The sequence below is a fragment of the Pleurodeles waltl genome, chromosome 1_1 (assembly GCF_031143425.1).
Source record: "Pleurodeles waltl isolate 20211129_DDA chromosome 1_1, aPleWal1.hap1.20221129, whole genome shotgun sequence".
Taxonomy (NCBI): domain Eukaryota; kingdom Metazoa; phylum Chordata; class Amphibia; order Caudata; family Salamandridae; genus Pleurodeles; species Pleurodeles waltl.
In genome coordinates this window covers 1004567022-1004594561 of record NC_090436.1, presented here as the reverse complement: position 1 = coordinate 1004594561, position 27540 = coordinate 1004567022, and the positions used below count along the sequence as shown (strand labels likewise).

The following is a 27540-nucleotide window of genomic DNA, read 5'->3' as shown; positions in this document are numbered from 1 at the left end:
CATTGATTGCACACCTGATGGAGTTGTTGGAGATGGTCTGACCCTCGGAAACTATCTCCTGTGCACCCTTTTTTGATGTTCCTCTGGGAGGTACTGCAGAGGATCCTGTATTTCGTCCCACTGGGCCCTGTTTTACAGTGCTAAGAGTGCCTGCAATAACTGGCAGCTTGTGCAGTCACCCTTTTCCCTGCTGCTCTCCTTATAATGGGGAGGTGTATCTCCTGTTGATTGGCTGTAAGCACATCTCCGTGCTGTGCTAACTACTATGGAGTCAGGAGGGATTTTTGAACTTATAAATATAGGGTCTGTAGGCGGCTCCTTATATATATATTTTTTTGGCCTAACCCCTTGGGTGATAACTCTACACCTAATAGGTTCTTTAAAAATATCAGCAGCATGTCTAAGTATGCCGGGTAAAAACGGACTCTTTATGGGTGGTAGTCAGTGTATCGAAGAGGAAATCTTCAATAGTCAGTGTGTATTTGGACATTGTGGTATGCAGCTGCACGTGCTATGACCTGCTGATGTGATGTTGAGTCTTCATGAGGTGATGGGCGTGCTGGATATAAATAAGGGTCATTTGGTTAAATGGGCTCTGGATCGTATGAATCCTATGGGTCAATGTCTCGTGGCATGTCTCCTAAATCACCTACTTAGGTGGTGGTGAACCTTCAGAAGAAAACTGTGGCTCAGTAATAAGTGTAGGTGCTTAGGGAGGTGATGGAGGGATAGAAGGAAGCACAGGAGAGTGTGGTGGAGAAGGCTGGGGTCGAAGTGGAGCCTTGTCCTTGGAAACCTTTTTACATGGAAAAACAGTGTGTCTAAGGCCTTTTGAAATGTAAGCTTCCTTTTGGTTGGAACAGGGGAGGAAGCAATTATTCTTCCTGTTCATTTTTTAATATGAAGCTGGAGCGGACAAGCGTCCATTATCTCTAAGACAGGCTCCACTGGTGATGCTGCTTCCGAAGACTGATTGGAGTCTTTGGAAGATACAGTCTTAGGTTCCGAAGTTTTTCATGTGGAAACCTTGTGTTGAGCCACAGACGATGATGTGGTGGACTTTTTGCTTGGTGCTGAAAAGATTGGATCGACGGGTCTGCCAGATCCCAAGACTGTGTGTTATGTTCCAGAGCCTGAGGTCAATGCGGAAGACATTTTGGTCTTGGCTATTTTCTGTGCGTTGCAACAAGGCGGGGCATCCGAAGATATCTTTTCAATCCGACCATGGCGCGAAGGCAGTAGTGGTCCTGCACCCTGCTTTTGGAGCCTCTTGAAAGTCTTTGTATGAGGAGTCTGGGCAGATGTACTCACAGGTTGCACAGAGGTAAGAGGCTTGCTTTCCATGTTGGGACATTAAACTCTGAATCTTCTATGGAAAGGGCTGCCTCCTGTTTGAGGTCCTCCTACACGTGTTGTTCCCTAAAAATATCAGAAGTGTCATCTGGTATCTTTGATGCCATCTCCATTCGATGTGCTCTTCAGTCCCAGTGGGTGTTCCTGGATCAAAAGGACCAGCAGGCATTGCAGATTTCTTCTTTATGGTCCGGGAATGCACACTTAGTTACACACCAGGTGTTGATCGGTGTCTGGGAATTTCGAATGGCATTGAAGGCAAAACCAAAATAGAGTCCGTTCCATCAGTCCTGCATATCCTGACACCACATGGAGAAGTAGGCCTGAGACAGACGTTTGCACCCCAAAGGGTGATGAGCAGACTCACAGCACAGAAATTCAGATTAACTAAATTAGGCAGAGAAAATTCGATCAAATTACAATACCACCGCTGGAGGTAAGACAGAAAAGAACAGTTCGGAATAGACCGAACCGAGGAATACCAGAGCGAGAGGAACACGTCCTAACCAGACAGCAGAGACAAAAAAACAATCTAATAAAGGGCTTAATGCCCATGATCACCGAATGGAGTCGTTACTCGATCTAGTGACTCGAAAAGATTCTTCAAACAAAACAACTTGTAACACTCCAGACCTAACACTGGATGGTAGACTTATGCAAACCATGTGTATCTACAGCCACACATGCCATCGAACTGTATTCCTATTAATTTTTAATAGCTTATTGTAAGCCAGCTTTAAGAGTGTAATGTCATTTTCCTAGTTTGTAGGGTAAAGGGGACAAATGCACATTAATTAGAGATATAGGTGCTTATTTTATGTAGCAACATTTCTACAATATTGATTGGGTTTTGTCATGTATTATAAGTACCATTTCAAACTATGTTGAGTGTGGCATTTTTCACTTCCATGAAAGTATTAAATGGGCTTTTTCTGGGATTTGTGCCAGACTTTTCAGTCAGTGGCAACTGCCCACAGTCTCCCAAGTTGGTCAGGAGACCAGCAGGACCCACAGGAAGCCATGGACTCACCATGTGGGAAGCAGAATATTTAGATGTCCGTGGGACAATGGATCCCTTCAGCCTGTTATCTTGAGGTTCCTGCAGATGAAGGGGAGTGACTTTCACTCCAAAAAGAGATTTTTTCGTGCTTCGAGGTGCAGAGCCATTGTGACCATGGAGGATGAACAGCCTTGGATGTTGCAGAATTCGTGCAGGATCAAGAGAAAAAAATGTTGCAGTGGAAGCCTTACCACCAGAAGCAGACTTGTTCAGATCCTAAGCAGACCAGCGGCGGTTCCAGAGGTCAGGAACAGAAGATGTCTTGCAGAGAGCTTCTTGGAGAATCTTGCTTGACGAATCTGAAGACCCACCTGTGAGGTAGCCCTTAAGTAACCCTAAAAGGGTGTTGGTCACTTTCTGAAGTCACCAACCCTATCAGAGGGGGTCTGGTATGTCATCTGCCTGGCCTAACCAATCCGATGCTCCCATGGGCCTCTGCCCATCTTATTTTCAAGATGGTAGAGTCAAGTGGCCACCTGGCAGAGCTCTGTGCACCTCCCTAGGGGAGGAGCTGGACAGGGGTTGGTCACTCCCTTGTCCTTTGTGTAGTTTCATACAAGAAAAGGAACCGGGGATTCCTGAACTGGTGAAAAACAGATTAAGCAAGAAGCGCACCATAGATGCCCTTCAAGGCAGTCTGATGGTGCTCAAAGGCCACCCCACCCCAGCCCTTAGACACCTAATACACAGGGGGAGGTAGTCACACCTCTCCCTTGCAGGAAATCCTTTGTTCTGCCTCTACAGCCTGAGCTTGGCTCACCAGAAGAAGAGCAGAACAGTGTCTGGGGTCAGCAGCAGAGTGGGCTGGCAGCTTGACCCCCATAAGACTGCAGAGGCAGAACTGGGGCATTCTCTAAGGAACCTCCAGAGTACATGGAGTACGCTGGAATCTGTGTAGTTGCATGATCCCAACATGTTTGATATCAAACATGCCTAGGTTCGGAGACGCCATTATATAGTTGGACCACTTGTGTTGACCAATGCCCACTACATCACTTAAGATGTCTTCCCAGCACTTACTTAGTGCAGGAAATGGCCGAGGGTCTGTAGGGGGCACCCTCACTTAGGGACATGCACCCTGCCCTTGGTCTGAAGGGCCTACCAGAGGGGTACCTTATAGTGTCTAAGTGCAGTGACCAGGTTCGGTGGTGAAAGGGTGCATGGACCCTTTCACGCAGGCTGCAATGGCAGGCTTGCAGACACAGTTTGCATGGGCTCCCATAGGTGGCACAATACATGCTGCAGCGCATGGGAGACCCTGTAGGCTCAATGCCATGGGTCCCAAAGTACCATATACTATGGACTGACATGGGCGCACCAGTATGCAGACTATGGGTGTAAAACGTTTACCAGCAACCAAATTTAGAGTAGATAGTCACTGGGGTCCTGATTAACAGGATCCTAGTGAACTACAGTGTAAATGCTGACATCAGGCAAAAAAAAGTGGGGGTAACTATACTAGAAAGATGGGACTTTCCGATATCCAGTGAGAGTACATATGACCTTGTCCCCCATGCTTGTTGAGGTAAAACAGTTGTTGCTGTTGTGTTTCATCTGCACTAGGACAGTTCTCATCTGTGTGCATGGAAGGATATCAGCACTAAGAGCACGGTCTTTAGCAGCAAAACATTTTATGTTATTCGCTGCTTCTGTTGGGTTTCATGCCCTCCGCGATGTTAAGGTGTCACAAGTGTGCCTTCCTCTAGTGTGTTGTGATGCTCACTGTGGGATTGTGTGTCCTGAATGGTCTCCCTATTCCTATGTTTTCTAGGTTCCATCATTTTACCTCTTTCTACACTGCCTATGTAAAAAAGCACTAGATCGTCCCAGCTCCCTGTAGCCTGAGACCATTTGTTTTGAGAGCCACTCCTCTACACGTCTCATGTGTTAGGTCTCATGTGCAGAATGACATCATGCCCATGAGTTTCATCACAGCCCTCACTGCCAGACTGTCCCTTCTGGCAGAGGTGATCTTGGTCTTCCAGTGTCCGAGCTCATTTGTATACAGGGGTTGCTTCTACTTCCCTCTAGTTGAATGTTGTCCCCACGGACACCTTTTCCAGTTCCAGTGTTTGAGATGATTTTTACATAGTTTTGGAGAACTCCAACTTGTGAAGAGTAAGAATGACTATACACCTCTAGTCTTGCTTTTTGTACCAACCTTTGCTAGCCAGTTGACTAGGTATGCATAAATGTGGATGCCTCCCCTTGTTAAGTGTGTAGCCACTACTGCCCTGCACTCTGTGGACAGCTTAGGCACTGAATTTATCCAAAAAGTTAAGACTTTGAATTGGTAATGAACTGTGTCCACGAAAAACCCGAAGACTGCTTGTATTGTTGATTCATCAGTATGAGAAGATAGGCATCCTTCAGATCCTCCAGGGCCAGGAAGTCTCCCTTTTTGAGCAAAGGCATGACGCCCTGAAGTGTGGTGATTGTGAAGGGTTGCCCCTTTATATACCTGGTTGGTATTTGTATGTCCAATACTGGCCTTTATGGCTGATCAGTTTTGGCATCAGAAAGTATCCAGAGTGCATGCCCTTGTTCATTTCTGGTACTCTTTATATGGCTTGTTTTCACAATAGCTTGTGCACTTCCAACTGGGGCTGTGACAGTCCTTTTGGGTTGACCTTTTTCCCTGGCATTGCTAGTGATCTTTTTGCCACTTCGATGCAACAGCTGTGTTGCACTGTGGTTAATATTCTTTTGTCTGCGGTGACTGCCTCCCACTACCTGAAAATCCCCCTGTCGTTTGCCCCCTGCCTCTGGTGTTTAATGCAAGGGGGACTGAGTGAATGATTGATGAACAGATCCTCCCTCCCGTAAATGAAAAGTATCACAGAAACCTACACCTCTGGCTTGAAACCAGACACTCTTTGCCAGGCATGCCTCCTTCATGTTGAGACACACAAATCTGCCTGCTTCCAGTGTCCGCAGCACCGATTTGAGGCAAATATTTGCAACAGTCTTTCCTTCTTGTATAACCGCTTTCGCCATTTGGGCGGTGCTGCATCAGGTGTTCAATTTCTCCCAATGTTGATGGCCTTAGCCGTGGAGGAGAGTGCTTCAGTTCTCAATAGTGCCTCTCTCTCCACCTTCCTGCCATCTCCACCATCCCACTCTCAGTCTGGGGATGGGTCTCAAGATGTTGGGTTGGTCAATTGTTTCCTGGCTGCAGAGTCTATGATTGACTGTCTGCTTGTAGCCCTAACAAACAGCGGGTCTTGATTCAAGTATCTATACTATTTCTATATTCAGGTGTTTACCGCCTTCAAGGAAGTGAGCTCCAGAAAAGTCTATTTATTCTGGTAGAAAATGTTTGGGAGCATCGGGAGGCAGAGGACCCTTTTATGGCTTGACATGAGCGTCTGCAAAAAGAAGTGTGACTCATTAATCCTTCTCGAGCTTGACTCTGTGTACCAGCTCACTTTATCAACGAGTTGTAGGTTGTTAGGTCTTCCGGAGGCCACGGATTACCACTTCTTCTGGTAAGTCAGTGTCAAGCTCCTGCCACACCTATTCCTAAGTAACGTTCCCATCAAAGCAGTGTCCTTGTCAACTCCTTCCTCAGTGTAGCAGAAATCCTCTTGGTCCCTGTTGGGTGGCTCTGGCTTTTAAGGTGCCTCAAGCTCTTCCTAGACTACCTCTCTTGGCTCTTGTAGTTTTGAAAGGATTCTAAATGTCTTTACTGACCTGTCAACGTCCTCTTTTCTTTCCTCACCTTTAGTAGGTGTCTTTGGCGTTCGACCTTGCCATCCTGTTTTGTGTAAAGGGTGGTCATTATCTTACTCTTCGACAATGGTTCCTTGTTTATCAGTTCTCTCTCCCTGGACTTCTCTTGATAACTCGTCTGCGTCAAAGTGGTTTTAGAGGGTTTGCCTCCTGTGGTGCAATTAGTCTTTAATCCGTGGGGGGCTTTTCTGGGTGATTTTGAGTACATCTACATCTTTGACAATGGGAAGGAGGTGTTAAATTAAGGGGCCGGTATCGCTTTCACCGCTTTCCTCACCACATTCAGCTTTTCACAGTCTATGACCCCATCCTTGGTGGCATTCACTTCACTGTGCAAGCTCCGTCAGTTACTGGCATAGAGGGTTGTTTGGAAGGTCTGCCCAGATTATTGTCCTTATTTTGGAGCCCAGGCAGATACTTGTGTTTTTTCTATCCTCAACTGTAAAGTGTTTTCATGTTGAGACAGATTGAGGGGTTAGAGTCAGATCCTTTTTGCTGCTTTATTACCTTTTGCCATTTCTTGCAGTGAACTTCCTTCACTGCTCTTCTCACGGGCCTCCAGTTTCTCGGCAGCAATCACACATTCCTCTGCACCCAACTCGCCACCGTGTGCTGATTCAGTGTTTTTCCATGAGTTTCTCTTCTACTCACTGGACAGCACCAACTCTTTCAGGAAACAGTGCTTCTTCTGGGTATCAACCACAGCACAGTGCACCCATGGCTGTGTTTGCATCACCTTCAGTGTCTCGGGGTGAAACATCATGCAGGTCTCTGCATTATGGTTCTTTAGGAGGCACAGATTATATGTCTTGTGTTGATCCTTCTGCACTAATTTGTAATGACAGTTGGGGCAGAATGTAAAGGGCATATTATCCATCTCCCCTTGCTGCCTCAGCGCCCTGTATTCCCCAGGCACATGCTCACGTCAGGGTTCCCAAAAAGTATCCTTTTTCAGCTTCCTCTCAAAGGTATTCTTCAGCCTTGCTTCCAGACCCAATGGTAACAAAAAAAGACTAACAATGGTGAACATGCAGCGGAACTTCCAGGTTGCACATCTGACATCACAGAGGGGACCAATATGACACCAAATGGTTGGGGACACATGCTAAATAAAAAATAAAATACAATTCTGGAGCCAACCACTACTTGGCAAAAAATGCACAGCATAGGACTCCAGAAAAGATTAGCATAGCAAAACTGCCCTGTCACCATCATTCTGAAATCAATATTCAAGGCATCCAAAAAAACATCAATCAAGGGAGATGAGATTTTTCCTCAGTGACCAAGGTGTTCTAGCTTGCTCTTTGTAATCAAAGGCAACTTATCCACCAAGGAAAACATGTTGTGGCACAAATGACTGTCATAGTGTATTGCAATTGTGCTTGCATTGGAAATTCTCAGTGTTTGACAAGGGGGGTGGGGGGTTGGAGACTGCTACTGCTCGAAGAGCCAGGTCTTGAGGAGTCTTCTGAAGGCGAGTAGGTCTTGAGTCTGTCGGAGGTAGGTAGGGAGCGTGTTCCAGGTCTTGGCAGCGAGGTAGGAGAAGGATCTGCCGCCGGAGGTGGTTCGTTGGATGCGGAGGACAGTGGCGAGGGCGAGGCTCGCGGATCGCAGTTGGCGGGTCTGTGTGTAGGAATTGAGTCGGTCGTTGAGGTAGGTGGGGCCAGCGTTGTGGAGTGCTTTGTGTGCGTGGGTGGGTGAGGAGCTTGAAGGTGACCCTTTTGTCGACGGGAAGCCAGTGGAGCTCTTTGAGGTGAGGGGTGATGTGGCTGTGGCGGGGTGCGTTGGTGATGAGTCGGGCTGAGGCGTTTTGGATGCGTTGGCGCCGTTGGAGGTGTTTTGCTGGGATTCTTGCATAGAGTGCGTTGCCGTAGTCCAATCTGCTGCTGACGAGGGCGTGGGTCACTGTCTTTCTGGTGTCGGTCGGGATCCACTTGTAGATCCTGCGGAGGGTGTTGTAGCAGGAGGAGGTGACAGCGCTGACTTGTCTGTCCATGGAGAGTGCGGAGTCGAGGATGAATCCCAAGTTGCGGGCATGGTCGGTGGGCGTCTGAGCCGTTCCAAGGGTGGTGGGCCACCACGAGTCGTCCCAGGCAGAGGGGGATGTTCAGAGGATGAGGATTTCTGTCTTGTCGGTGTTCAGTTTCAGGCGGCTATTTCTCATCCAGTCGGCGACTGCTTTCATTCCTTCGTGGAGGTTGGCTTTGGCGGTGGCGGGGTCGTTGGTGAGGGAGAGGATGAGCTGGGTGTCGTCGGCGTAGGTGATGATGTTGAGGTCGTGACTGCAGGCCACTTGTGCGAGGGGGGGGCCATGTAAATGTTGAACAGCGTTGGGCTCAGGGAGGAGCCCTAGGGACGCCGCAAATGATGATGTTGGCTTCTGAGCCGAAGGGTGGGAGGCGGACGGTCTGTGTTCTGCCGGAGAGAAAGGATGAGGTCCAGGCTAGGGCTTTTTCTTGGATGCCGGCTTCTTGGAGGCGTGATAGTAGGGTGCGGTGGCAGACCGTGTCGAAGGCCGCTGAGAGATCTAGGAGGATGAGGGCGGAGGTCTCGCCGTGGTCGAGTTGGCGTCTGATGTCATCTGTGGCAGCAATGAGGGCGGTCTCAGTGCTGTGGTTGCGTCTAAATCCGGTTTGTGAGGGGTCGAGGACGTTGTTGTCTTCGATGTGGCGTGTCAGTTGAAGGTTGACGATCTTTTCTGTGACTTTTTGGGTAGAGGAGGAGGGAGATGGGGCAGAAGTTCTTGAGGTCCTTGGGGTCGGCTTTGGTTTTTTTTGAGGAGGGCGTTGATGTCTGCGTGCTTCCAGCTTTCCGGGAAGGTGCCTGTTTTGAAGGAGGCGATGATCTTGCGGAGTTGGGGCACGATGATAGAGTCGGCTTTGTTGAAGATGTGGTGGGGGCAGGGGTCAGTCGGTGATCCGGAGTGGATGGAGTTCATGATTTTGCGTGTTGCGTCGACGTTGGACCAGGCGGTGATGGGGTTGGCGATGCTTGGGTTCGAGGTGGTGACGGAGGTGGGCGTGGTCGGGGTGTTGAAGCTGCTGTGGATGTCGGCGATCTTGCTGTGGAAAAAAGCGGCGAGTGAGTCGCAAAGTTCCTGAGAGGGCAGGATGTCGTTGCCGCTGGGGGTGGACAGTTCCTTTACGATGCGGAAGAGCTCTTTGCTGTCGTGTGCGTTGTTGTCTAGGCGGTCTTTGAAGGAGGACCTCTTGGTGGTCCTGATGAGGTGGTGGTGGTGTCGGCGGGTGGCGTCTTTGAGGGTTACGTGGTTGTCCGGTGTGCGTTCTTGGAGCCATTTCTTTTCCAGTTTCCTGCAGGCGCGTTTGGAGGCCAGGAGTTCGTCGGTGAACCAGGAGGCTTTCTTGCTGGTGAGGTTGCTGGGGGGTTTCTTCAGTGAGGCAAGGATGTTGGCGAGGTTGTTGATCCATTGTCTGAAGTTGCAGGCCGCGGTGTCTGGGTCGGTGGGCTCGATCGGTGGGTTCTGGGAGAGGGTGCTGAGCAGTTATTCTTCGGTGACTTTGCCCCAGTTGCGGCAGGGGACTTGGCGGCTGTGGTGGTGTGCGGTGTTTTTGTTGTAGGTGAAGTGGATGCAGTGGTGGTCGGTCCAGTAGGGTTTGGTGGTGTCTTTGAAGGTAACGTGGTCGCTGGCAGAGAAGATGGCATCCAGTGTGTGTCTGGCGGCGTGGGTTGGTGACGTGACGAGTTGTCTGAGTCCGAGGTTCTTGAGGTTGCTGATCAGCGTGGTAAAGTTGCGGTCGTTGTTGTTCTCGAGGTGAAAATTGAGGTCCCCGAGGAGGATGTAGTCCGTGGAGGCGAGTGCGTGGGTGCTTGCGAGGTCGCCGATGGTGTTGCAGAACTGGGCCCGTGGTCCGGGGGGTCTGTAGACGAGTGTACCTCTGAGGGTGGTGTTGGGGCCGGTGTGGATCCGGAAGTGTAGAAGCTCTGCAGTGTAGAAGTGGTCGTCGGTGTGGTTGGTGATCTTGAGGGAGGATTTGTGGACGATGGCAAGCCCTCCTCCGTAGCCGTTGGGGCGGTCCCTGCGGGAGATCTTGTATCCGTCTGGGATGGCGATGGCTGGCGCGGATGAGTCGTTCCACCATGTCTTGGTCAGGAAGGCTACGTCCGGGGCGGTGCTGTCGAGCAGGTCCCAGAGTTCTACGGCATGTTTGCGTGCGGAGTGGGTGTTGAGGAGTATGCGGCGGAGGTGGTTAGGTCTGGTGGTCGTCGGTTTGGAGGTTTGGTCGCAGGAAAAGTGGCAGTTGCAGCAGGCGAAAGGTCCGTGGGTGTGCTTCGGGGCGGCTTGGTAGCAGTGTTGGTCTCGGCCGTTGTTGAGTGCGTGGAGGGAAGCAGCGTCGTAGCTGAGACTGGGCAGAGTGCGGTGCGAGGTCCAGGGGTTCTGGCGCTGGCCAGGCGCGGACGGGTGCAGACGGGCTTACCTCTGGCACGCCATCGGCACGGTCGCGCAGCGACCTGCATTAAGAGGGGAGGAAGGGAGGAGGAGCTGGGGACGGGAGGGGGGTGGGGCCGAAGCGGGGGGAAACGGGCGAGGGAGTGGCAAGTAGGGAGGGGGGTGTGAAAAAACTAAGAGTGAAGTAGTACTGGAAGTGCCTCTGCCAACACGGTCTTGACTTTTTTGAACCTGGTGTGGAGCCAGTAGTCTTACCCTCCTTTTCAAGACTGGCAAAAGAAATTGCCGTTGTTGCTGGATTGTTATTGCAACCCAATCATTGCTACCATAAATTATCAAGAAGGAGAATAGCCTTGATGGAACGCCCTTGGTTGTCAATAAAGGCAACTGTGGGGCTCTTTAGGCTGAATATCTGAGATGCCTCATCTATGAAGGAGTAAATACTTTGGATGCTGTGCTGTCTCATGGCTATAACTCTGGGCTTGTGTTTACGTCTACCAAATAACCACTGTACATAGGGGTGCATCCTTGTTAAAGACAGTTTTGATCATTATTACTATAGTGGTCATCCCCATGCCTCAAACGTGAGACAGTATCATGTGCTCGCTGTACTTCCTGTTCCTCTAGAATGAGACTATAGTTTTGAAGCTTGCCCAATAGCATTTCCACAGGTACATACTTGCAGTTAACGATCTAGAACATGCAACGGTGGTGACCGCCACGAAACCAGTCATGGTTTTGAATTGTTTGACGGAAACAGAGTAGGCTATGTAACCCAATTGAGGCAAGTATTGGATGTATGTCCAAGTTAAGAGGATTAACCACGCGATTGTCCTGCTCATCTTCACCCAGTGATCTAATTTTTTAATGAATGCCTGATTTTCACTATACATCGCACTGATGTGTTTGCCTGCCGGAGAGGATCTCAGGGCCCACAGAATCAATACTTGTGTGATCCATATTGGTGAATGATATGTATGTGGCATGGTGGGAGCCAAAAGATGCTACAGAGCGTATTAAAGTGTGGTCAACAAAACAGTTGCTGATTGGGATGCTACTGCAGACTTGGTCAGAGACAAGTCACAGATATCACAGTTGACTATATGGTCAATGAAGTAGTAATGGATATGACACTCAAAGTTACTCGATATTGTCTACGATAGTCCAGCCAATAAAGGCACCTTATTCTCAATGAGGTATGCTTGTTGGCTGGTGTAGATTGCCTAGCTATCAAGGGAGCATCAACAGACTTTAAGGTTGCCTTACTCAAAGAGAACTCCTCCGACATGGATGACAAAGGTTTCGTCAAGTCAAAGTTGTTGTCAGTGGAAGTGGCATCTTTGGAGTGGAAGGCAGAAGAGATGCTGGCAACGCTCCAGTGGTCATGGATGTGGCATTTTGTGAGGGCGGGCTGCACTTCAAATCTGCCCTTTAAGGGCAGACACACAGGTTGTTAGGCTAGAGAGTCACAAGAGTCTCCATGAGGGGGGGCTCTAACCAAATATCATTTGAGCCTCTTATGCTTGGTGGGAAATTAGCTTTGATTAATCCACCGAACACAACATCCATGAAAGAAGGAAGTAGGTCCTCAACTTTCTTATCATTCAGATTTCCCATTTCTTCACCAGATGTCCTGATTAATGGCACAGTAGGCATTTCTTGTGTGGGTCACCGTAATAGACCTTACAGCCACCACAGGATTTGCAGTGTTTGAAAACTACCTTCAGGGAATTGATAAGTTCAAAGGGGGCAGTACCCAGTACAAAAGGGCAGAGAAAACTTCTTAAGTTCTGTAAATGATAGTGAGAGGAACACACAGTTCTGAAATTAAGAGCAGAGCTCTCAGGATTCCCGTGTTGTGAGCTTTATTGCAGTTAGAAATATGAGCAGCTAAGACTCTATGGGGTGTTGGAGTTCACTCCCTCCCCAACGGGATAGTTGAAGGGATGGATGGTTGACAGAGTCTATGGAGTCCTTTAAAGGTTAAGTGTAGGAGAACACTGCAGTATTTAAAAAAAAAAAAGACTATCAAGGATTCTCAGCCTAAAAGGGAATATTCAAAAGCATGTGAATATAAGACCCAAAGATGGAAAAACATGGGGACAAGACTAATTTTCATTCAATGATTTCATTGTATACCCCCAGTAGTGGAAGAGAATTGTAAATTGGTCAGAGCAAAGTATGACATATCCGAGACACATTAGAAGTGACTTTGAAAGTTAAACTATTGTCTGCTTAGTTGGTTGTTAGCTTTTGGTAGGGGGCATGGAGGGTGCAGGTATTCATTTGAGACATCATGACGATAATCTAAGACCAAGCAAACGTTAATAAAGCAAGAACTAAATCATAGCTAATTTTTCACGGTATATCATGCTATGAAATATATTCTTAGCTTAAGGGCAGTTTACATTTATGGGTTCTTGGCCAAATATATTTTGTTAGCAGGAAACAGGATTCTTGTCTTGCAAATCATTTATACATTCTGTGGAAGGCTAGCCCTGTCAGCCTTCTTCATGCCAAAACAGAAATCGCTGGATGGACTGGGCATAAAGACTTGTGGACAGTGGCAGCATGCCAAACCAAATTGTATGTGTTGATAAAATTAGCTCAGCAAATTAACATGACCGACTCCTGTTAAAGTGTTCTTCATTTAGAAATTAGCAATGACATGCCACTGGAATTGAAGATACTGAGGATCAGCACACTACTTAATAACCATCTGAATAAGGTGCCAGAATCCATAAAGACCTAGACCACCAGAGAATACTATAATAGCAAAAAGAGCAATATTCATTTTGGCATGCATAAAGAATTTCCCAGTGATTAGTATTGTGTGTTTCGTGCCTTCTGCCACAAGAAAAAGCTAACTTAATTCAAGTCCAATAATGTACCATTACCAAAAGATGAGAAGTACGATAAACAAATAGCACAAAAACACATGCACAATCCTAGATGTTAGAGAAGTGACTCAATGTCTGAAGAAGTATGGAGTGGGCTCTGAAACACTGCAGCCGAGAAGCATGTAATTAAAAAATATAAACTGCTGAAAACACGTCCACATTTTTCACTGTACTTAAAAGGTAAAATGCAATAACCTTCTATTTACTTACAGAACTGTACAGAGGTTAAAGCCACGCTCCTAAATTAAAGTTTACTTAAATCCTGTTTTTCAAACTCTGAAATCTAAACATGAGCAAAAGAATGATTGTGCAACCAAGATTATTAAAAAAAAAAAAAAAGGAATCACCTAAAGAAGTGCTTGAGTTCAATGCATCAATAAATTGTCAGGCTAAAGATTTCTAAATTATGTCAACTAATCTACCAATCTATACCTTCATATATTAAAAACAAAGGATTTTCATTTCTTTATTGACTTACTGATCTAATGTCCACACTCAATCACACTACTTACATTTTAGTAGAAACTTAGCTTTTGCAGTCACAGATCTATTCAATTATCTCTCAGGTTAGTTTTAATGGAGGACAATAATGACTACAGGCACCATACATTACTAATTAAAGAGCCTGTCAAAATGTGTTAACAGGGAAAGTAAAGCAGACGAAGAAAGTGAAGTACAACATGCCTACAATTAGGTCTGAGGCTACAAATTACAGGACTAGAGAGTTCATTAAGGAAAACCCATGTCACCTTCAGGAATACAACATAAACAAACAAAAAAATAGAAACAGTAAAGAGCAGTGGTTTTATTCGAAAAAACAAGACTGAACTCAGACATTATTTTAATAAAATCCTGCGTCATTACAAAATACCCATGCGTAAATCACCATCAACCTATGCCTCTCGAATACATAGTTGAAGAGGTAAACCAAAGGCTTAATACAATTTCAACTCGAGCAGAAATTTGAAACCCACATGATTAAGACACCAAGGACCATTTTCATTTGATTGAAGACTAACATAACCCCCATGGTCAAGAATGGTAACATGCATACAAGTTTTTAAGAAAGCAGCCTGAGACAATGATTACTTTCTGCAGCCTTTACCAAAACTATATATGAAAAAACACTAATAAGGCAAAAGATTAATAAAATGGGGTGTTTCGAAAAAAAGGGCACCAGTTCTTCAAAACTGAAGGCCCAATGTTATTTTCTTCTACTCTCTGCAATGCAAAGCTTTTTCAAACTTTTTCACACAAAAAGCGCAACACATGTATTCTACAACAATTACCTGTGGAAGACTGTGCGTTGACATCTGCACCGTGAGCTAGCAGCAGCTTTACGATTTCCACATGCCCTCCATTAGCAGCAGCCATTAAAGGCGTAATATCTCCCTTAACACCCCTGTCTTCTACGTTGGCATGCATAGCAAGGAGAACCTGTGGAAAAGGGTGTCGAGCAGGGGAGTGGGGGAGGAGGGGAAAAACTGTTAATACTCCTGAAAAATAACGGTTTCTCATCAAAGTCTGGGGTCCAGTGATAACCACAGGTTTGTGACTTATTGAACAATTTGTATCGGACCATAATTTACATTACAGGCACTAAATGCTGACATTGGACTCTGGGAGTAAATTAAATACTTCTGTCACAAAAATGTAATACTAACCTGGGCAAGCTCATAATATCCAGCTGAACAGGCTAGGCAGAGGAGACTCTCCCCTTCTTCCGTGTGCTCATTCACGCTTCGGCCTTCAATGAGCAACTTTCGCACAGCATTTACATCCCCTTCAGAACAGGCTTCTGCCAAACTGCGGCTGTAAAGGCAAAATTCATTCAATACTCAAGCAATGTTAGTTACCACTGAATATTCAAAAGCAATAGCCTTCTTCATCTAGCAAACGCTTGCTCTGTTCAGATTTAATTTTTGTGCTCTCCACATGATTTAATCAACTTAAGATGCAGTGCGTAACGAGAACCTGAACAGTTCATTTTTCAACAAACTAAATGCATAAGTAATCCTGACTGAATAGTCTACTTAGACCAGGCTTTGGATCCAGAAATATAGGAAGGAAAACTGGATGACTTTAAATATGGATTGGTCTTTCAAACTTTCCCCTCATTCATGCAAACTGGGGCGCATGCAAGCAAGCAACTTCTATGAATACAACCCACCTTTCAAAGGGAGGCTAACATAAAAAAAATGTAACAGATTTTGCAAAATTTATTTATACACATTATCTAAACCTAGATTCCTCAGTCACTGCTCTGGCACACGACTGTGCATATATAGTCTATATTTTACCACTACCTATTAGGCGAAGGGCTACATAGAGCTGTTCCCATTGCTTTGTTCAGTTTTCGATAACACAAAGTATGTATCGTCGGTGGAGACATGGCAGAAGGGGAAGGACTGCTGTATGCGCCTGGTAGGGTTTGTGTACGCGGCATGGGGTGCCCACAGATACACTCCAAGATTCAGAAAGACTGGTGTTAATTCAGAGGTATTCTCAAACTCTGCAGAAGGTGGCTTTGGACTCTAGACTGTGAAGTGGTGATTGTAGAGACTCCTGGGGATCAACCAGGAGCCGGGGGGGGGGGGGGGGGGGGTACTGTAATCCTACCTCTCTGATTGGATTAAGGTGAAACTTTATAACATGTGTTATTAAAAAGGTATCTTGAAGCTGCAAGGATAAGTAAAAAGGATTGACAGACAACTGTCAAAAACCGGGTTAGGGATTAGTTAGTTTATACAGGCTTCTCAAATGCCTCTCACTATAGAATAGAATTAAATTCAAATATTTGACAGCATTATTGGTACTAATTGAGGATCTCATTAGTCAAAGAAAATATGCCAAATACAACACCAACAGCTAACCAGTTATACCTTTATAAAAAGCACAAATGGCAGCTTAATGAAAACAATTAAAGAAGAACAAGGGCTTCCCAACTATTCTGTGCAGTTGGTCTTGTTTAAACACAACTATTAAGTTCTTGAGAAAACCAAGCATGATGAGCAGCACTCCATATAACTGGTTGAAGATAGACAGAACACCCTAGGATGCTTAGTCGAATTTTCATTAGGAAGGAAATAAGACTTATTTACAGAAATTAATATGCAGAGTGCCAGGAAATAACCACACAACCCTGAAGAATCTACAGGCAGATACACACTAACACTGCAAAAGCTCAGAAAGTTTGAAACCTTATCAATGATTCAAAAGTGAACAAAAAAATCTGATCAAGTATTAAAAATGAAAATATTTAATAAAATACACCAAAAATATGAAATATTCATATCCAGTGTAAAAAGGCTTTGAATACGGATGAAAATGTAGAAAAACACATGCGTGTGTATATGGGTGATAGAACTCTCCTCTCCTTTCTCTTGATAAAAGCGCTCAGGTGCAGGACACCAGTCAAGATTCGGACCCCGGTGAGGCAGTAATAGGTGACTGAACCCAGAAGAGACCTTGGTGTACTAAGTACGGCATACGCGATATTGAGACATGAAGGATGACACGTTGGTCCTCACAGCTAACGGACAGTCTTAACTATTTGTGTTATCAGAGCGTGACTACAGGTTCTTATGGCCACCGGAGGATCTATGGGGCACAGTCCTTTATTTTTACATGTATGTGTATGTCTAGTAGTGTATACATCTCATTATATGTTGCAGGTACGAAATTCCTTTTACCAAGTAGGTGAAATGCTTACTATAGCAAACAGGCTCAGCACATATAGCCACAAAGTGCCAGAGAAACAGGTTCCTTATAGACTAAAGAGCAGAAAAAGTGACTGTGCAAGAGATGAATACATGCAGCGAGATGGAGGGCATCTGCTTAAAATAAACAGTACAGGGCAAGCAATGCTTTTTTTGTTCTTGGATTGACGAGTCCTTAAAGCATCTGCAAATTAACGGTCCAGAATATACTAAGATTAACCTTTATGAAGTCCACCTGCACCTTATTCTAATACAACTGTATCAAAATCTACTTAACGGATTTACATGAAACCAATTAAATGAACACGTCGGAGTCACGCTCTAGTTCCATGACAAGTTTGTTGTAAATCCATTCCGCAGTTTTAGCATAAGAGGAGAGAAAACTTTCCTATGCAAGTTGAAATGAATGGCATTTTCTGGCCTTCCCTTCCGTGGACGCATATTTACAAAACTAGACATGTCAAAATGTAGTACCAACGCTATTTGGTTGTTGAGCTTGGTGTGAATTTGTCATACAGTGCCAAAGTCATGAGCAAAGGGGGAAAAAAAACAAAAATCACCTTTTCAATGGAAAGTTTTACCTAACCATAACTACCCACTGTCTATGGCCAGTGTGTAATATGGGGAACATGCGTGCCACAACTGTAAAATGTGTCACTAAAACATTTTTGGGAATAGTTGTACTTAGAACAGACAGATTATTACAGGTGAAAAAGTACAGTTCCATGTTATTACCAAATAAGGGCTTAAAACACTGCTTACTATTTCAAAGATTCCAGAATCATTTTACAAAAAGAAAACTATGGGGAACATAATCACAAGGCCTAATTACCGACATTCTATCACAATATATGTATTCAATTACTTGTGCTCAGATTGTAGATAAATAGGTTTATTTCAGGGATGTGGAATTCCTACACCCGGGACATATTGTTTGGGGTCAAGGGCAAGGTTTCAGGTTTATTTTGTCCTTGGGACAAGTAGGCCAAAGCCCCTGCAGCACAAACCCTTTGGCTGCCAGTTTACAGAGAAGGGAAGTGTCTGCGGTTGAAGTAATAAGTGTATCCATATGTTAATGCTGCTGGAACGTATATTTATGGTTCATTAATGAAAAGCTTTCATTATTAGGGGGAAGGCTGTAAATAAACGTTTTAACGTCACACTGCACTACTGACAGTGGCTCCAGTAAAAAAAAAAAAAAAGATGAATTACATGTTTTAAAGTTTCACAATATGAGGTTAAGTATAATGCTCCCAGAATGCTCTATGATTAGATGCAAATGTGTGCAGAAGCTTGTAAGCAAGAGTAAGGATTCTTTGCTTTCAAAATAAAGTATATATATACATACATACACACACACACATATATATATACATATACACACACACACACACTGAAAAAACAAAGGCGACAGTGACACTATACTTCTCTCAAGCAACCATAACCCGTGCCCTAGTGTAACCACAACCCGTGCCCTAGGGTATCTATGAAGTTTTCTTATCAAAAATATCAGTGCAAATGTTGCAGTGATTATCAATGATTTAATAACAAATGTAGATAAATATATATATATATATATATATATATATATATATATATATATATATATATATATATATATATAGAGAGAGAGAGAGAGAGAGAGAGAGAGAGAGAGATGGATGTTAAGCGAGAGATAGACAGGTAAAAATGAAAAGATCTTTAAACCTAGAGCACTAACAAATTTCATTTAGGAGAGCATTCCAGAACACTGGTGTTTCCACATCAAACCAAGACTACAATGATAAAGTTAGTGAACATTCCAACAAGTTCTTACAATCTCTCATTACTACCAAAGGTAGCAGAGCACTGGAAAATATTGGAGGCCACGATCTCACAAAAAAAAAATATAAGAACTTCACTAGGTGATTAGGAGTAAAATGACAAAATGCCCGCTTACTCGAGAAACGTGGAAAATAAAGAGCTACTTACTTGTCCGTCTGCCCTGCATTTGCTGTGCTTTCAGCTCTCATTCGGGTAAGTGCAGCAGCAGCTTCATCCAACGCGCAGCTGACCGAGGATGTCAGTCTTCGGAGCACTTCTGGGTCCGCAAAGGCTTTACCATCGGCAGTTGATAATTTGCCAATTCCTTTAGAGTAAATTACAGTGCAACTATTACAGAAATCATTGAAACAGGGGCTACTGATTACAAATGCCACAAGCTTATCAAAAGCATTAAACTATACAAGGTTTTTGAAAGGGTTATCCTTTTAGACAATAACTTCTAAAAAAAAAAAGTGACAACCCCTAGGTCAAAGTATAATACATGGATACCAGTGAAATCAACATTTTATTTCACCACCAACCAAAGGCAACGCATCCATCCACAATAATAATAGCTCTAAACAAAGTAAGGGTTCCGGGACGGAGGAAACTGGGGAGGTAAATTAGCAATAAATTCAAAGCACTGATAAGTCTGCACCACAGAAATCCGCAGAACATCCATGCTTTAAAGGAATGTTTTCCACACTGTTGTCAAATACTGCACAATGGAAAATGACATCAGTTCCAATGCAGTGCTTAATTTTTACCAGCAGTGCATGTGGTGCACACCAGGACACTATTATAGAGAGGTGGGTTTATTTTTCATCTTCAGTCTTTAACCAAGAGCAAGAGAAACAAGCATTGGCAAAGCCAATAGGTCTCTCCATTTTGACCTACTGGCGAACGCAGCTCCATTATTCTATTTGCACACATAACCGTCATGACATATGCATCATTGCGTATGTGTGCAATAACTAAAAGAGGTTTTTTTCCGTTTTTTATTTTTTTATTTACTGTTCCAAGACTATGGATGACACTTAGAGCACTATACAAAAATAAATATTCATCTGCACAGAAGTTGCAGGGTCCGCCAAACAAAATGGGGGGGGGGAACAAGAAAAAAAAAAAAAAAAAAAAAAACTTATGGCCACTGGAATTATACGATTGAGATGCTGTGACGCATTTCACATAATTATACATTTGCCACATTATCCACCATCTGCTGCATAATCTGCAGATTTGACCAAAATAAATAGTTTTTAGCTCGAACGGTTCAAAAGCACAATGGAAGGCCATTTCCAAAGTTTGAATGGTCACCTTTCTGATTGCTTATTGCTATACTTGAGTGATAAACTGGAGAAAATGAGGTGCCTCCAATGCCCGGACAGTGTAAAGTGTAAAAATTACAAACTACTAATGTAATACTATCATAAAACCATAACGTGCTGTATTCCCTCGCATAATTTGGCTTTTTTAGTTACATAATTTACGTCCCACATCCTCATCCCAGTCATTACCTTTGAGGGTTACCCAAGCTAAAGTTGGTCTTTGTGACCAACCCAAAATATCAATGGAAACCTGAAAACACACTAATCGCGCTCACCAGCAAGAAATACTGCATTTGATACATTTTCCATAAACAATGTAATCTCCATCACACTCTCAATGCAATAGTGTTTTACAAAGGTTTGGGCTGAGGCCCAAATAGCCGTTCTACAGACCTGACATGTGAACTACCTGTGTTTCAGACCAAGAGGCTGTCAGCCTTCTAGAGGATGTCCCTTGGATCTCTTTAGGTGGAGAAACATTAGATAGGGAATATAACAATACAATAGTAGATCCAATCCATCTATTTAAAGTAATATTGGAAACATCGTGACCCGGTTTTAATCAGCAGAAGTAATAAAGTAATGTTCAAGCTTTCGAAATCCCTCAGACCTCTGAAGGTTAATTTCAACTCGTAACATTCAAGAAATGAAAAGGTTTCTCCTCTTTCGAAAACAGAAGGAAAGATCAAAAGTAGCCATAGTTCTTGTTCATGGCGCAACTTAAATGCCACTTTTGGAAGGAAATCCTGATTATGTGTGAACAAAACTCCATTCTCCACTCCAGAATTATTATTAAAAAAAAAAAAAAAATGTGCATAACACCCCCCAGCTCCGTAACTTTAAGCAGAGGTAGTAGCCACTTAGAAAGCCACTTTAAATGACAAACATTCAAAATCAAATACAGGGAGTGCAGAATTATTAGGCAAATGAGTATTTTGACCACATCATCCTCTTTATGCATGTTGTCTTACTCCAAGCTGTATAGGCTCGAAAGCCTACTACCAATTAAGCATATTTGGTGATGTGCATCTCTGTAATGAGAAGGGGTGTGGTCTAATGACATCACCACCCTATATCAGGTGTGCATAATTATTAGGCAACTTCCTTTCCTTTGGCAAAATGGGTCAAAAGAAGGACTTGACAGGCTCAGAAAAGTCAAAAATAGTGAGATATCTTGCAGAGGGATGCAGCACTCTTAAACTTGCAAAGCTTCTGAAGCGTGATCATCGAACAATCAAGCGTTTCATTCAAAATAGTCAACAGGGTCGCAAGAAGCGTGTGGAAAAACCAAGGCGCAAAATAACTGCCCATGAACTGAGAAAAGTCAAGCGTGCAGCTGCCACGATGCCACTTGCCACCAGTTTGGCCATATTTCAGAGCTGCAACATCACTGGAGTGCCCAAAAGCACAAGGTGTGCAATACTCAGAGACATGGCCAAGGTAAGAAAGGCTGAAAGACGACCACCACTGAACAAGACACACAAGCTGAAACGTCAAGACTGGGCCAAGAAATATCTCAAGACTGATTTTCTAAGGTTTTATGGACTGATGAAATGAGAGTGAGTCTTGATGGGCCAGATGGATGGGCCCGTGGCTGGATTGGTAAAGGGCAGAGAGCTCCAGTCCGACTCAGACGCCAGCAAGGTGGAGGTGGAGTACTGGTTTGGGCTGGTATCATCAAAGATGAGCTTGTGGGGCCTTTTCGGGTTGAGGATGGAGTCAAGCTCAACTCCCAGTCCTACTGCCAGTTCCTGGTAGACACCTTCTTCAAGCAGTGGTACAGGAAGAAGTCTGCATCCTTCAAGAAAAACATGATTTTCATGCAGGACAATGCTCCATCACACGCGTCCAAGTACTCCACAGCGTGGCTGGCAAGAAAGGGTATAAAAGAAGGAAATCTAATGACATGGCCTCCTTGTTCACCTGATCTGAACCCCATTGAGAACCTGTGGTCCATCATCAAATGTGAGATTTACAAGGAGGGAAAACAGTACACCTCTCTGAACAGTGTCTGGGAGGCTGTGGTTGCTGCTGCACGCAATGTTGATGGTGAACAGATCAAAACACTGACAGAATCCATGGATGGCAGGCTTCTGAGTGTCCTTGCAAAGAAAGGTGGCTATATTGGTCACTGATTTGTTTTTGTTTTGTTTTTGAATGTCAGACATGTATATTTGTGAATGTTGAGATGTTATATTGGTTTCACTGGTAATAATAAATAATTGAAATGGGTATATATTTGTTTTTTGTTAAGTTGCCTAATAATTATGCACAGTAATAGTCACCTGCACACACAGATATCCCCCTAACATAGCTAAAACTAAAAACAAACTAAAAACTACTTCCAAAAATATTCAGCTTTGATATTAATGAGTTTTTTGGGTTCATTGAGAACATGGTTGTTGTTCAATAATAAAATTAATCCTCAAAAATACAACTTGCCTAATAATTCTGCACTCCCTGTAGAAATGAGGTCAACTGGCTAACACTGTAGAGCTTTCAGAACTAAATGCAAATCCCAAAGAGGAACGAGGTGCTAGTCACAACCATAAAAATCACTGCTATAATGGCTCTAGGGTTCCCTAACGGCCCTTATTGCAGCACACTTTGCTCTTGGTGTAGTTACAGCTAATTGCTTTTGAAAAATAACTTGCAGGAATTGCAACCCTGAGAAAAATCTTCTTGAACAGCTCCAAGAGATTTATAAGCACACACCAAACCTCAACACTTCTTTAATGCTTGGAGTAAGACCTCAGCGTAGAGGGGAGTCTAGGACTCTGAATAAACTTAGATAAGTGCTAAGGCACCCCTATGCTTTGGAGCCCTCTTTTTTTTTTTTTTTTTTTTTTTTAACCTCCAGGATGACTGAGCCAGTCTCAGAATAAGAAGGCACCCCAATGATCAGAGAGAGAAGGGGGATAAAGGGGGTCTCCAAGGTGAAGAGCATCCAGGCTCTTAAGAGGTAACCATGAGCACCTCTACCAGAACAGGATTACTACAACCATTTAAACTTTTTTCCTCTGCACATTTAAATGAAACGGACATATTTGAGGAATGTTTCTGAATGCATATAGACACTGAGAAGGCCAATTTGAAGAGAGAGCACCTACCTCCCCCCTTCCCCCCCTCACCCTCCCACCATGCTTCTGGTTCCTGATGGAGAAAGAAGAACCTCATAAGTGGAGTGTCTTCCCTGGAAGCAAACAAGTCTAAAAATGGTTCCCGAACCTCTGACATTTCTAGGCGAATATCAGACAGGAGATAAGGAGAATACCCTACTTAGTCCGTTTACTACTGTACTGTCTTCTCCCTTGAAGTGAGTTGCCTTCAGGGAAAGATGCTTCTCTGCCCACATCCACATCCTCCAGGCGACAAGACTGGGAAATTCAGTAAGATTTTGTTTCCCATATCTGTTCACATACAATACAGCTGTTGTGCTGTCCATCCTGATCAACACATACTGATGCAGGATGTCCCTTCTGAAATGTAGCAGTGCTTGGAAGATCTCAGATAGTTCCTTCCTGTTTGAGGTTCTTGATTTTTTTCTTTGCAGACTATCTATCCACTGAGCCTCTTTGGTCCCCACCACTGCACACCAGTCTGAAGGGCTGGCATCCATTGTTGTGATAACCTTTGGTGGCGAATTAAGTGGAAATCCCCTGCTCAAAGATCCCTCTATCAGCCACAATGAACTGACCCTTGTCCAGATCTGTAAACAGTTAGACGTCTCCCAGTCGAATGGGGACTGTCTCCAATATTTGCCTGATGGGCCAGCATTGATCTCATATGAAGCCTTGGCCAAGAGACTAGAAACACACAAAATGCCATGTGCCCCTGAACATTTAGCCTTAATCTTGCTGTTGCCTCTGTCGGAATTGAGAGAGAGAATGTTGCCCTCAGCCTCGCTGCTCTCTCCCAGAAGAAAGACCATGCCCAAATGGGCTCCAAATTAACATTCTGTTCTGGAATGGATCTACCCTGCACTTCTCTGTGTTATCTATGGAGACAATTCCTCATTACAATCCAACCCTTTATTACTTCTTTCTTTGATGGGTAATCTAGAAGCCAGTAGTCCAGGTATAGGTATACACTTCATCCCTGAAGATGGAGCAGTGCTATCAAGGGTGACCGATACCTTTGCTAATAAGTCTGCCCCCAGGGTAATACCTGAAAGTCTAAGTGCTTCTCTAGAATCAAATAAATCTGAGAAATTTCTGATAAATATTTGCAAAAGAAATATGGAAATAAGCACAAGTCAGATCCATAGTTATCATGAAGGATTTGTATAGAATCAGGGAACAATCTCTTGATCCGTTTTCATCTTGAATGGAATCTTTTGTATCCATCTGTTCACATATCTCTAGTCTACAATAAGCACATACTGACACAAGGATTTGGAATCTAGGAAGATCATTGAACACCCTCCCCTGCCCCTCTCAGCTTTTGGAACAACTCTTTTCTGCACCAAAATGAGAATTGCGGACTCAAGAGCTAATTTCCTATTGGATCTGAAGTTTCTGGCCAAGGAATGATCCCTGAATCCAAAGGAGGCTCCAGAAATTCTATCTAGTATTTGTCCTTTAGAACCCGACTGATCCACACATCACAATTTGACTCCTCCCAAGTAGTGAGACAAAATACTTACCTCCCTTCGACTGGGAGGAGGGTCTTGTTCCAGGCATAGTCAGGAACGCCGATTTCTGTTTGGAAACCCAGAGCTTCTATTCTCCTAGATTTTTTTCCACTTGCCCTTTCTTTAGTAGAAAGAGATTTGCTATTGCTGCAACCCAGATCTAGAAGGTTAGTAAAAGGAGCATATGGAATGTGAGTGGGATCCAGATGTTCCACCACTCTGATGAAAGGACTGAGAAAGCTTCTTTTTCTTCATGGTAATTCTATGAAACGTCTCCTCAAGATCCGTACCAGAGCTTTTTTCTTTAAAAGGCATTCTTAAAGCCACTGCTTTCTGAGCTGCAACAGTGCGTCACTCCCTCAATTAACGATTTCTTCTAGCAAAGATGTTGGCATCCTCACACAGAGAGCTTCAGCACTGGCAAAAGAGCTATCCAATAAAATCTACTTGTTTTTCAAAGGCTATATGATGGTCAGATAATCCTGTATTCTCTTGAACTACTTTAATAATACCCATGATAGCAGGAATGAGGGACTGGGACGCATAAGCAGCAGAAACACCTGTCCTCATGGTCAAATGACACCCCAGGCTGGCAACCTGGGAATCCACGGCCACTTCTCAGGCATTGACTTATCGGCCTCTTCCAAAAGGATGCAATCTAGACACAAATCTACGGACATTCATTTAGCATGGGTCATTCCATTCCCTCTTCACTGCATTAGCAACATGTTAACATACAGGGGGCCCAATGCTTTGAGTTGTTGAAACTGCCTTGAAACAAACTGATGAAGTTCTAGGCAACTCTGCCCCCATGTAATCCCATATTAAGCTCAATTCTTACCAAAAATCACCGACAGTAGCGCCTTAAAAATAAATTTACCCTTTAGATCAGAGGAAACCAACTCCACTCTTTACTCTTCCACTCCAGAGCTTGAATTCGAGGAGTACTGATCTTCAATGAAAGGTTTAGCAGGTTGAGGATTATTTACAGCAGATATAGTCTTGAGGACAATCCCCTTAATTCAATCCTCTAGACATTTATCCTCCTTTTAGATCTCTTTTTGTCCCTGGAAGGCGGAGAGCTGGAAGAAGATTCAGAGAATCTTCGTTTCATAGAATATCTCCCCAGAATTGTACTAAACCTATCAACCAGAAAATACTGCAGAAAGCATGCAAATGCTGTCACTTCAAAGTCAAGTTACATTAACTGGGCTTTAAATTTGAAACCTGGTGCGTCCACACATGAATCCAATTCAGAGGCTAAAACGCATGTTTAAGGCATAAAAATAACTCACATGCATGGAGTACAATTCAACCACGCATGCAGGGAGAACAACCATGGAGTCTAGTAGAATGCGCATTTGCATGGGCAGCCCAGCCAAGTGTGCACACGGGATAAACAAAACCTGCTCTAATGTAAAGGGTGTAATGTCAAAGTGCCCTTCTCTGCACCCAGTAGCAAGATTATGTAATCTGTTAGAATTCATTTTGAATTGCCTCGTTTCTTTACACGTGTAAGTTTGAGCTTTTGTTGTCTCTGAACGCACGGTCTATCACATATGTTATCTTATGTATATTTGTTTAGGTAAAATAAGCCTGGTTCCACGCAATAGGCTTGCAGCTGGTTTCTTTCCCTAACTGGGGCACTGTACTCATTATAATTGTGTGTTCAAATAACTAACTGACCTCGGCTGTGGTATTTTGGGGAGGGAAAGGCTGATATCTATACCTTTGAACCACGTAATCCTTTGAAGGGTCTCAAGAATGTGGGGAGTCAGGCAGCTGCAGAAGGGAGGCAAGGACAAAGCTGGGAATGGAACCAGTGTGTGGAAACTGATTAACTCCTTAAAATATCTGTATGACGTATATCATTATTTACACATTTTATGTATTCTTTGATGTATGAGTATAAATATCACTGTTAAACGCTTTATGCTAGCACACTTTACTTCGGGCCTGGGATGCCAGTGGTAAACCTGTCCTCTTTGCTGCAGCAAAAATAAACAGACCTTTGGTCATTGATTTTTTCACTCCGGCTCTCCGTGTCAAAAACTCCTTTGTAAATGCATTTGTAAGTATCTGCAAATATGTGCATTTGACAAATTTGGCGCCCGAACAGGGACCTTCCAGTGGATATCTTCAGTGGCTCTGTCAAGAGACGTGCTGCCAGTGGGGGGACGCCGTTCCGGAGGTGTAGATTCCAGGGGCCCCTGCACAAAGACTTAGTTTCAAAAGCAGCTGCATCTTATCCACCGGGCAGGCCTCTCCCCGCTTTCTCATGATGTCCCAGCGAAGTCCCTGAAACATCGGTGTTTATCTTGACTGATTAGTCTGACACGGGCGGCCGGAGAGAAATCCAGGAAAAAGCAGATAGTCAGGTAAGACTGTTCCTCGCTGGCTATTTGTCTGCTTTAACTTGCATTTGAGAGAATAATTGTTTTTGGATAACTTATCATTTTTGGGAATGATTAGTTCTTGGTAAATTTGCATTTGTACAAGGTACCATTTGACAATTTGTATTACACGTGTTTTTCTTGTTTGAGTAATTTGCCCAGGCCTGGAGCAATTTGTAAGTTGGTAAACATTTGAAAAAGGTTTTTTTTT

General features: G+C 44.1%; 1 protein-coding gene across 6 annotated transcripts in view; it reads right to left on the bottom strand.

Moving 5' to 3' along the window:
* The window catches only part of LOC138291300 (ankyrin repeat domain-containing protein 17-like), a 1121799-nt gene that overhangs the window by 1000329 nt on the left and 93930 nt on the right, over positions 1 to 27540 (bottom strand). For all 6 annotated transcript variants that reach the window (XM_069230308.1, XM_069230310.1, XM_069230309.1 and 3 more), the window contains exons 3-5: positions 19144 to 19300; positions 15118 to 15265; positions 14743 to 14890 (exon numbers count right to left, since the gene is read on the bottom strand). In XM_069230308.1, the coding sequence (XP_069086409.1) occupies positions 14743 to 14890; positions 15118 to 15265; positions 19144 to 19300 (453 nt within the window). The remainder of the gene's footprint in view (positions 1 to 14742; positions 14891 to 15117; positions 15266 to 19143; positions 19301 to 27540) is intronic.